Source organism: Cucurbita maxima, unplaced genomic scaffold (assembly GCF_002738345.1).
Source record: "Cucurbita maxima cultivar Rimu unplaced genomic scaffold, Cmax_1.0 Cma_Scf00004, whole genome shotgun sequence".
In the NCBI taxonomy this organism is placed as follows: Eukaryota; Viridiplantae; Streptophyta; class Magnoliopsida; order Cucurbitales; family Cucurbitaceae; genus Cucurbita; species Cucurbita maxima.
Window position 1 is genome coordinate 6,155,685 of NW_019272020.1, and position 11,315 is coordinate 6,166,999.

The 11,315-nt window shown below is 36.1% G+C and overlaps 2 protein-coding genes across 2 annotated transcripts; both read right to left on the reverse strand.

Annotated features, from left to right (window-relative positions):
* Positions 1 to 393: 393 nt before the first annotated feature.
* LOC111478242 (microfibrillar-associated protein 1-like) lies at positions 394 to 3,000 on the reverse strand. The gene is made up of 3 exons (XM_023122414.1): positions 2,799 to 3,000; positions 1,106 to 2,420; positions 394 to 703 (listed from the first exon to the last, which is right to left on the reverse strand). The coding sequence occupies exons 2-3, from the start codon at positions 2,290 to 2,292 to the stop codon at positions 589 to 591; spliced, it is 1,302 nt and encodes a 433-aa protein (XP_022978182.1). The 5' UTR covers positions 2,293 to 2,420; positions 2,799 to 3,000; the 3' UTR covers positions 394 to 588.
* Positions 3,001 to 3,654: 654 nt separating this feature from the next.
* LOC111478265 (replication factor C subunit 3) lies at positions 3,655 to 9,707 on the reverse strand. Its single transcript, XM_023122449.1, has 11 exons — positions 9,452 to 9,707; positions 9,234 to 9,344; positions 9,110 to 9,142; positions 8,737 to 8,905; positions 8,387 to 8,568; positions 7,989 to 8,125; positions 7,765 to 7,863; positions 5,202 to 5,271; positions 5,055 to 5,129; positions 4,299 to 4,344; positions 3,655 to 3,992 (listed from the first exon to the last, which is right to left on the reverse strand). The coding sequence occupies exons 1-11, from the start codon at positions 9,533 to 9,535 to the stop codon at positions 3,934 to 3,936; spliced, it is 1,065 nt and encodes a 354-aa protein (XP_022978217.1). The 5' UTR covers positions 9,536 to 9,707; the 3' UTR covers positions 3,655 to 3,933.
* Positions 9,708 to 11,315: the final 1,608 nt, after the last annotated feature.

Genomic DNA, 11,315 nt, shown 5'->3' on the forward strand with positions numbered 1-11,315 from the left:
AGATCAAAATAAGAGAATAGATCTCACCATCAGATTGAAGTGTTTGTCTTTTTGATGATGAAAACAAAAGCATAGATAATACTCTAGCGTTGTAGAGAGGCTAAGGTTTATTTATATGGCATTTTCGATGTGTCCCTATACATCTTATTACCTGAAGATTGAATATTGGAACCGTCCTTACGTTTCTATTTCTATATATATGGAAAGTTAAAAAATTATCGTATATATAATAATCCAGAAACTGCAATAGAAAAGAAAAAGGGAGGTTTGTGATGATTTCGATAGTTAAAAGGAAAAGCTTAAGAATTTCGGAAGAGTTCAATTGAAACATTTTTGTGGATAAAACATATTATGTAAATAACGAGAATTACCTACCAAAAAACAACTGCAAGGGGAAACATAATGACTAATGAGTAACTATATTACATCAGCATACAAAATCCAGGTACATTTCTAGTTTGAAAGAAAAGATGGGTGCTTAAATAACTTGGTAAACCCATTAAGCAAGCAATTTTTTTTGTTTCTAATTGAACAATGAAAAAGGGATAACTGGAAAAGCTTCCTAACCGTGCTTTACGCCATTAAAACTCAACGAGATTCCCAATCCTTCAACTTCTTGCTTCCTTTAGGCTTCGCAATTGGCGCATTCATTCCAGCCATTTTTGCATTGTATTTTGCCCGAAGAGGATCGTTATAGGTCCAACTGCATGACATTGACAGTAACAATTGAAGTGTCATGACAACCACGCTAACAATGGAAAAAGAAAAAAAACAAACAAACAGAGAAGACCCCTTGGAAACAGGGCATCGTTGTAATCATATCTTCATATTCTCCAGTAGATATATATAAACTAAAAGCCTCAATCTCAAATATTAAGCTCAGCACGTCCATTAACCTCATGCTCATACCCAAATTATTTTCATCAATCTCTACTTAACACAATCTCAATGAGTAGACAAGGCATTAGATGTTTTTTTTAATGGATCGTATTGTAGTTAATCTAGGTATAAAAGGGATACTCAATTAAGAAATAACAATTGACATTGCAATACTTTAAGATAGGAAATTGAGAAGCAGAAAGTAAACGAAGTTAAATCAACTTACGGGTTGTTCCAGTCAGTTGTATCTTCATTGACAAGATGAGTCCATTTTGTTCTCCCACTACGACCAAAGTGCTTGACCTGCATAACCTTGGGCAATATTGTCTTGTCCATCTTATCTTCTCCCGTTGGGGAAGAGAAATCACGATGGAAAATAGAATCAGATCCTGCGGTGCCAGCATTATCATCAGCATCTTCCTGAAAGAATGCACCCTTGTGGAAATATTTCTGCATGAACTTCCACTTCTGCTTAGGAGGTGGAGCAGGTTTCGGGTTCTTCCTCTCCCATTCTCTCCTCTCTTCCTCAGTCATATTTCTCACCTTCTCAATCTCCTCCCTCTCCTTCAACATTGCATCTCGGAGTTCTCTATCCCTCTTGATCCTCGAGATCTCTCTAACCTTCCAAGCCTCATATTCTTCGGCTTCGTTAATTTCATCATCAGTATCTACATCTGCAATATTTGCCTCCATTTCCAAATTCTTCTGGATCTCTTCATCCTTTCTAATCTCCTCAACCACAATGTGCTTTGTCTCTGCCTTCCTTTCCTCCAATCTCCTTTTTCTCAATTCCTCAAGAGACCTTTCCTCCTCTTCAATACGATCTCGTTCAGCAATTGTCTCTCTCTCTGACTTAGGAACAAATATTGGCTTCACCATTGCTATACCAGTAGGTTCATCTTCTGAGTCAGTTTCATATTCAGATTCCTCTTCTTCCTCTTCCTCTGGTTCCTCCTCCTCTTCTTCTATAGGGAATGCAGCTTCTTCTAGCTCCCTTTGTCGCAACTTTTCCTTGATTCTTCTTCTTCTTTCCTCCAAAGCATCCTCATCCTCTTCCTCTGCATCTATTCCCTCCTGCCTTCGAGTTTCCTCTTCAATGTTCAAAACAATCTCAGCTTGGCGAATACGTCGATGATCAGCTCTGATCTCCTCCCGATTATCTATCCTACTCTCAGCTAGACGACGCAACCTAGGGTCGTCCTTCTTAGAAAGATCTGAATCTTCCCGACTTGGAAATGCTTTCTCAAGCGCTGCCACCCTGGACATCCTAATATCGCCATCTTCATCAGCATCATCCGCCCACTCAGGTGCCTTTCCAGGCCAGTACCTCTTAACTTTTGTTTGTCCAATTTTACCTCTAAGTTTATCCCTAACAGCAATTACAGTATCACTAACACCCGCAGTGACCGACATTGTTACTCAGCTAAATTTCCAGAAGCAAAATATAGACCGAAAAGAAGGAACTTTCTCCTTTTTCAACCTAAAATTCCCTATTCGACGAAGCTTAAATCAGACTTCCAGCCTAATCAACGTTGGCAGACCTGAAACCCAATAATGAAATAAGTCAGCGTTAAACAAACAGTCTCCGAGCGTAACAAACTAAAACAGTCACTTTATGAATCAATAAAACGCAACAAACAAACGTCTCCAACCAAAAAAAATTAATAGTAATAATACATATACAAAATAGATAATAATCAAGCAATAGCTTCACCACAAGATAACCAAAACCCTACACTATCACAACGATTTCTCAACCTTCCTTCTCATACATGAAAACTCGAACGGGAACAGGAATAAAAGCGCGTCTAGATTCCGAGAAATTCTCAATTATTAAACGAACGGCGAAAATCCATACGAGGGCACGGATAAGAACCATGGTGAAATTTCAGCCGGAAATAGTCGAAAGACAGAATTACCTTCAGATTTTTCTTGACTGAACTTGAATAATAATGGAGTATTAGACTTGAGAATATCAAACCCTAGACGGAGTTGCAGAAACCTGATCCAATCAACGAAGAGAATGGTGGGAGAGAAAAATGGCGGAGCGTAGGTAGCAGTCCCGATCCTCTCAATTCGAGAATCGATGGAATTTCTAAGGAAATTCTTTTGAACATTTTTGGGCTTAAAGCATGTCAATTTTCATTTTATACTAAAAGTTTTTCAATTAATTATTATTATTATTATTATTATTATTATTATTATTATTATTATTATTATTATTATTATTATTATTATTATACTTTTAATAATGTGGTAATATGAAAATGCTATGTTAAAAAATATTTTTAGGTTAGAAACAAATATTAGAGATATTTAAAAAATTCCTTAATTGAGTTAAGTTTGATTGTTTATCTGTTTAACCAACCTAAATTTATATTTTATTTAATTTCATAATTATTTTTTCAATTATTTATTATCCAACCAACCACTAAGTATTTATAACATAATTTTTTAAAAAAATATACATCGAAATTGAGTTGTAATCAAATTTAAAAATATGTAAGTAAATTACTTCCGGTCGTTCAATCATTTAATAACCACCGTCATTCTTTGATAAATGATCACTATGAGTCAGACTCAATAGAATTTAATCTATCGTTAAGATAGAGAACTGAACCAAGAATTCTCTTTCTTTATTATCAATTGAATCACTGTTCGAGACCCAAAATTCTATTTTATCATCAATATCTAAAATTGATAGTTGAATTCAAATGAAAATTCAAAACAAAATTAACCTCAAACTTTTGAGTGGAAGCAATGAAAACACAGATGGAAAACACAGCCAAATAAGGTTGGGATTTTCCAATTTTTTCCCCATTATCTCCGGGAGATAGTGCAACAAAATGACTACATAAATTTCCATTTTTTTGGCATGTTAGATTCAGTTCAAATCCCTAAGAGTTCAGCTTCAAGTTCCCTGATAGATAAAACCTAAAGGATGATGAACAAACAAACTAGTGCCAAACAAAACTGACTGAAGAACATAAGATGGCACCAGATTGTCTTGATTCACCGACACGCTAAAACTACGAACATTCAATTGCCTTTTCCTCAGCCGAACGTTGAAATGAGGAAACTCTTGTATATGCTCATGAACTTTGCCACAAAAGCTGCCATATCAGACCAAAAGAGAGATTAAAAACTGAGAGACAGAATTTTTTTTTGGCTTCTTCCAGTTGAGTCTATAAAAGGTTGAGAACGAGAAATCTTTTCACAAATGTCAAGAACATGAAGACTCAAATCCATCCATGATTCAACAAACCATTAAATTGTATGATATTATCCAGCACTTGATGATGAAATTAAGATCGTGGCTGATAACTAATAGAATAATCAGAGGTAAAAATAAGCAGAGAGGCGTAAATTTTTCATGTCAGAACAGTTACTCTGATATTTGTAATACCAAATGGATTTACCTTCAATATGGAAGATGGATTTCTGGCCAAGCCGCATCCTGTGTTCCTGGGAAAAGATTTAAGCAAAGATGAGAAATGAAACTGAATAAAGCTGAAACTCTCTGCAGCCATGTTTCATCAGTGATATCATATTGGTGAACCAATGCATGTGGATCTATGGCCCGCCGTTATAGTGTTCACAATATGACACAAACTTAAGTAGATAACTCTTCTTACGTGATTGTGATGGCAATTTGACCAGACGTCATTAGTAACAAATTAGCCATGGCATAGGAATTAAGTTAAAAGAACATGGTTGAAATTATACAGATTAATAGAACCATCAAGAGGAAAAAAGAACAGAGACATATATGGTTAAAAAATTTCTCTTCGTTGCTATTATCTATATCCATCATAATGTGAGATCTCACATCGGTATTCACCAAGTTCCAACACACAAATGCTTAAAGTACTTTGGAGGAAACACTTGATTGGTGTTTCTTTCAAAAGTAAAGAACATTATTTAATTTTACAAAACTACAAATATATGTTCATATACACTTATTCTATCAAGTCTAGGAGGATGTAATCCGCTAGTTACTTTTGACGAAAAAGGTCCAGAAATTGCAAAACAAGGAAAACTTGGAGAACTCGTCATAAGACAGAGAGGACAAAAGTTATTTTAATGAGATTGATATTCAAATTTCCAGCAAAAGTTCTGATATTAAATAATAAAAGAGAATATAAATAAATTGACAGGTCAAATTATGAACTTACATAATATGCAGCCCAATGACAGACCTCATGCTTTAATTCAGCATCCAATTTCTTGAGCAGCTCATAAAGCAGCCTCTGAGAAACTAGATAATATGAATCTCACATTAAGACAGAAAAAATCAATAGAAATTGGGAAAGAATAATTACCTTCAATATGATCTCTGGTGGAATACAATTAACCAGTAGTTCATATAACTTCCCACGAACCTGGTACAGTCTATACCACAAAAAAGAAGGCCAATTTATTTCAAACTCGCACAATTCTACAACTAGCTAATAAAAAAAGAATAGAAAAATTAAAATTTTCACTAGTTCTCACCATATATGTTTCTAATGGACAATTAAATGATTAGGACAATTAAATGAATAGGACAATTGCAATTTCTCACAATTATATAGTTTTTTCTCTGCTTGACAAAAACAAAAGTCAAGGAGGCTCCAATCATGCAAGATAATACCTAATAGATCATTACAAAAATCCTTATACACAGAACCCAAAAGGGAAGTGTGGAACACCAAACTTCCTCCCTAGAACGCTCCACTTCCTCAACAACTGTATTGTTCCTCTCACCACGAAGACCCCATAACAAAGCATAAATGTCAGTTATCCACAAAAACAAGCCTTTTTTTTACTAAAGGGGAGATGAAGCAAAGACTCCTCCATAGAATGACAAACTCTAAGCCCAACCACATTGATGCCGAAGGGTTGAAATAAACAATTCCAGACTGCCAAATCATAATCACAAGACTACCAAAGATGATCGAGGTCCTCCATTGCTGCCTTACAAAGGTCAAGGACATGTTGAACAAGGATTAGGAATCTTCACTCATCAAATTCTCAATTTCATCAGTTATTTCTACACCTATTGAGGCTTTAAGTCCTCGAAATCTTCGAGAAGAGAAAAAACAATCTAATGAAGTCTATCCATTTCACTACACTCGGAAGAAAGAGTCGGCTCCTCTTATGTTCCCTATTCTAGAAAAGTCAGCTTTTAATGAAGATGTTCTAGAGGAATCATGTTCATGACTTCTAATAACAGTGCCAAATCAAGTCCATTCTTCAGCAAATGTGAGTCAAATGTCCTCTGAAAATTGAGCTTCCAACATTCATCTAAATCAGATATCAACCTTCCTGGTCCAGAGCAGGTTCTCATGTGCCTTCATCACCTTCGATCGATTTGGATGGGGAATCTGATGTTAGTTTAAGTAGTGTGGAGACAGTCTCAACTCTTGAAGCCTCAGAATTTTGGGGCTGATAATGATTGCTTTTTGGAGGACTCTTACGCAGAGACTTTAGGTCCTCTTTTTCAGGGTAATGAGAATGAGCCTCCAGTAACAAATTCAGCTACTTGTGAAACTCTTCAAGTACGTACTTCTCCTCCTCCACCAACAATTCAAAGAATAATTTTCCTTTAATTAAAATTTGTGGTCTTCAAATTCGTAGTATCCCTCCAACATCCCCAATTGATTTTTAAAATTTGTTTAACTATTGTGAGTTTCAACAATGAAAGTTATATCATGGAATACTAGAGGCTTTGGGGATCATTCTAAAAGAACAGCTTTGAAGAAATTTATTCGGCTTCACTGCCCATATTTGGTATTAATTTAGGAGACCAAGATTGAAGTTTTTGACAGAAAACTGATCTAGACTTCTTGTTTTAAAAGAACGGGACCAGTTGTTTGAAAATTCAAGGGTACCAAGACAAGCTCGTTTTTTTTTTTTTTTAACCACTTTCCTTTACTTTTGGAAGCTGGAAGTTTTGTTTGGAGGTCTTTCCCTTTCAGATTTCATAACAGTTGGCTGTAAATGTCAGATTGTGAGATGATTTCAATAATTATCCTTTGTGATTCAATGAAAATTCTATCCTAGAACACATGGGGGTTTGAAGAAGTTTCAGCAGCACCGTGGTCCTAACTTGGTTCTTCTACAAAAGCCAAATGTTGATATTGTTTATTCAAAGCTCATTAAATTCATGTGGAATTCCAAGGTAGCATTGTATGTTCCCGTGCTTAATGCATTCGTTGGAAAAAAGGTAGTTCATATAACATTTATTTTGGTTGGTTAAGGGATGAAGTCAAATTCCGATTTAAGTGACCTTTAACTGAGGAAGTTATTATAACTTATTTGCATGAAGAGCATTTAAAAGATGTCTCGATGGATGAGCTAGTGGATGAGAAGCTTTTAATAATGCATGAAGCATTTGTAGTTTTATTATTCCCAGGGCTGATCTTTATTTGATTGTAATTGCCGCTATGTTCTTGATTTTTCTTTTTCTTTTTCTGTTTTCACCCCTTTAGGAGTTTGTATCCCATGAACATTTCCTTTCATTATATTAATGAGAAGTTGTTTCTTGTTCAAAAAAGAAATTCAATGTCGACTAAAAAAGGTGAAGTATCAGAGAGGTAACTCTAAGTTCTAATGGTGAACAGGAAACGCTACCACCATCATCCAACCAGAAAAAGGTCATCATAATCAAGGATACCATCAATAGAAGTTTAAGGATTGTTTATCTCCATGTAATTATTTGTTCTTGAAGAATAGTTGGACAGAAGATTTTAAGAAACAAAAGCAGTTTCATTATCGTTTGCATAGCAAATGGGGTGTCAGAAGTACCCAACTAATGTATATGAAGGGAAGCCACACGTATATGATATTGAGATGTTTGTTATAGCATAAAATACAACAGAAAAAGGTACATAAGAGAAGTACCTCTTGGGGCTCTGCTCCTTCATTATGTCAGACGCTATCTCAGAGATGTACTCCTCCCAATCCATCGGCGGTATTGCCTGGTTACTAACAAAAGGATACCTAACCCAAAAGATAAAATAAATAAACAGCTCAGTACCAATCCTCAAAGATTGATGTCCAATGTAATTTGATGACAAGCAGTGAGAGAGAAGCTTGGATCAGTATGAGTCCAAATGGAGACTAACTGTTGAACACGACAAGTCTCGAATGATAGTATAGCTCTCCTCAAACTCCGGTTTGATTTTTCTGCAATGCGGGAAGCAAATCCAGATGGAAGTTGCAGTCCTTCTTTCTTCCCAATGAACTCTAGTACCTTGACGATCTGGTGAAAAGATGTAACTTTTTTTTAACAGCTTTTAGGTCCAAATGGCTACAGTATTTCTTTCTTTTTATTATTATTATCTGAAAAGGCATTTTTTCACCTAAACTTACATCTAAATATTAAATTAGATACAAGTGAAATTTATCACGTTGGTTAGAACATAACATTTATAATTACATGCTTCTGGTCCATTTAGTTTACTCAAATTCATAGTCAGCACAAAAAGTTAAAATTACAATACAAAGAAACCACTCTCCTGACCTCATCATCTGTTGGTCCATTTATCCGCACATTTAGGCAGCGAGAACGGATTGCTTCAGTTACTCTTGATGAACTATTGCAGCAAAGTATTAACCTACAATACGAGCTATATTTCTCCATCGTTCTCCTAAGAGAGTGCTGTGCTTCTCTGGATAGTTTGTCAACGTCATTTAGAACCAAAACTGATACATCACAAGCACCAAAAATCTCAATATCTTATACATATACAAAGTCTTGAGCATTCAAGCATACTGGTAACAAAAGCTACCAAATGATAAATGAAAATCAATAAGTTCTCAAGCATGATCAGCTTATAAATGTGGTTGGAGGGTATGGGGAAGAATCAACACCTTTATGTCCTCTTTTCCCTTTGGAGTCAATGGGTCTGTTTTTCGCCATATCTTTGATTATCTCTTGAACAATATACCTATCTTGGAAACCTGCATCGCTGGGAGTGAGCTCGACGTGGTTTGTACTTGATATGGTGGTTAACTCTATTTCAACATTTCTAGTTCCAGCCTGAGAAGAAAAACGAAAAAGGAAGGGCATAGAGACAGAGAAAGAAGAGATTATGAGAAAATTAAGTTAAACAGCAAATGAACAGCTTCAATTAGTTAAATTTTTACGCAATTCTATAACATTCTGAAGTAGCAATCACATCAACAGATAACTAAATTGCTTTCAATTGCCTTCCAATGGCATCACTAAAAAACGGAAACTTACATCAACTTTCCAGGTTTTATTCTCCACCTTCACCTGCAGCCAAAAGGTAAGCGAAGATCAACTACAACAAACAGACAGAAAAAAGAAATTGCCAGCAAGCAAACAGAAACTCAAGAGCCAATACCTTCTCCGCACTTGCTCCAAACATCTGCCGGATAAGCGCCATGACTAGGGTTTTCTTTCCGGAACCAGAGGGGCCAAAGAAGAGCAAATGAGGGCAGTCCTGCTCGGTAACCTACGAGAAGATTAAAAGAAAAAACGCATCAAAAGCGCCAAATTGAAGTATGAATTCAGGAATGCAAGGAAAAAAGAGGTAAGAAAACAACAACGAAATTTGGTTACCAGTTTCTTAAGATTCTGTGCTACATCTTCATGAACTGTGATCTGATCTAGGGTTTTTGGACGATACTTGTCGACCCACAGCATCTTCTTTGGCGCTTCGAGATTAAAGTGAACCTAGAAAGAGAAAGGAGAATTGTGCGTGAAAGAGAGAGCACAAAAGCTTGGTCGAGGCTTGAAATGGCGGGAAAAAGAAACAGAACCGATGGCTAATGTCAGTGAGGAGGAAGGCGACCCCAGCAGTAGGGTGTGGATTGCGGGCATTGAGTTTTAATTTTCCAGTTAAATTTTATAAATTCAAAAAACCCTTTTCCGAACCGAGCCTAAATCTGGCGTCTTAGACCACTCGACTAAACTATCAAGTTGTTGGCACGTGGATTTATATATATTTAAAATTCCAAACAAAAGTATAGTTTACGTGTTCAAAATCCACGAGGAACCATTAAAAAAACCAATAAAACAACACAATAATTTTAGAGGTTGTGGGTGTAGCTCTCTATAGCTCGTGTTTTAGATCTCGCTCTCATTCCCGATCAACTCCTAATTACTTGAAAAGCATGGAAAACATGGAGTGAGTACAAGATTTAGTAAGCAACTTACTTGTAGGCTTTTGATCGTGACTATGGTGAGTGTTAAGGTATACAATCTTGTTCTAACCGGGAACTTAACCTGGTTTCTTAGCTTGTGGTCATGAGTTATGTTAGTTGTCCCAAACATGTCCCTAGACTACTCCCCATGGAAGACAAATAAAGTCACGTGGTCGGTGAATATCATGAACGTGAAACATATCATCTGGTGAGAAAAGTTGTCAGGACATCCTAAGACATGGGTAGGACACGCTGATAATAACCCGAGGCAAGATAACCTATTAAACATGGCAGGCGTCCGGTAACAGTGGTTTATGGCCCTAGAGTAGCATCTTAGTACTTAAATTCATGGGCTAACCCTAAGGTGTAGCACACCCTAATCTTGTAACATAACACAAGGTTCATGATCGTACAGTAACATAAGTTATATTTCTAGCAACGTGTCATTCCCATAAGCTTAAGTCAACACATTACCATACACGAGAGTCATATTAGGTACTTGAAAACTAGCACACGACTCTCCATAATAGTATCATATTGTTCACTTAGAGCATAAACTCTCATGGTTTTTCTTTGGGCTTCCCAAAAGGCTTCATACCAATGGAAATTGTATTCCTTGATTATAAACCATAAATTAAGGGATGTGGGAATTTTCTTTTCATCCAACACCTCCCCTCGAACAAAGTACACCTCCTTTTAATCGAGCCTCGACTCCTTTTCTTTTGAGTCTTAGTCATTTTTTACTATGCCTTCGAGGAGCCTTCTTTTGGAGTTATTTGTTCGCCATTTGAGGATTCTATTGACATAGCTAAGTTTAGGGCATGACTTTAATACCATGTTAGATAAACACACTCTCCACAATAGTATGATATTATCCACTTTTAGCATAAGTTCTCGTGACTTTGCTTTGAGTTTTTCCAAAATGCCTATGTACCAACATATATTGTATTATTTGATTAAAAACTCATGATCATTTCTTATATTAGGTGGGACTTTTCTTTTCATCTAACTGTGAAAACTAGATTGGCTTAGGTCAACTTTCAACTCCACCCATTGTAATCCTCAAACTTCTTTATCCGGTTAATAATTCGATCCGGGCGGTAGATCTAGTAGTAGGCCGAGAGCAGAATACCCGTATTAGGTTGAATGACACTGTGAGCTGTATAGTCACGACCTCATCTATTTATAAATGTAGAATGAGGATTACATTATAACGAATCATGAAATCATAGATGTGTTGGTAACAAACCAGACAAAAAAAAAAAAAAAAAAAAAAAAAA

Excerpts from the sequence above, each read along its gene's own strand:
- LOC111478242 (XM_023122414.1), bottom strand. The coding sequence starts at position 2,292 with ATGTCGGTCACTGCGGGTGTTAGTGATACTGTAATTGCTGTTAGGGAT. Across the intron at positions 704-1,105 it reads ACAACTGACTGGAACAACCC|TTGGACCTATAACGATCCTC; the intron begins GTAAGTTGATTT and ends AATGTCATGCAG.
- LOC111478265 (XM_023122449.1), bottom strand. The coding sequence starts at position 9,535 with ATGCTGTGGGTCGACAAGTATCGTCCAAAAACCCTAGATCAGATCACA. Across the intron at positions 8,906-9,109 it reads ATAAAACCTGGAAAGTTGAT|GCTGGAACTAGAAATGTTGA; the intron begins GTAAGTTTCCGT and ends TTTTCTTCTCAG. Across the intron at positions 7,864-7,988 it reads GAGACTTGTCGTGTTCAACA|GTATCCTTTTGTTAGTAACC; the intron begins GTTAGTCTCCAT and ends CTTTTGGGTTAG.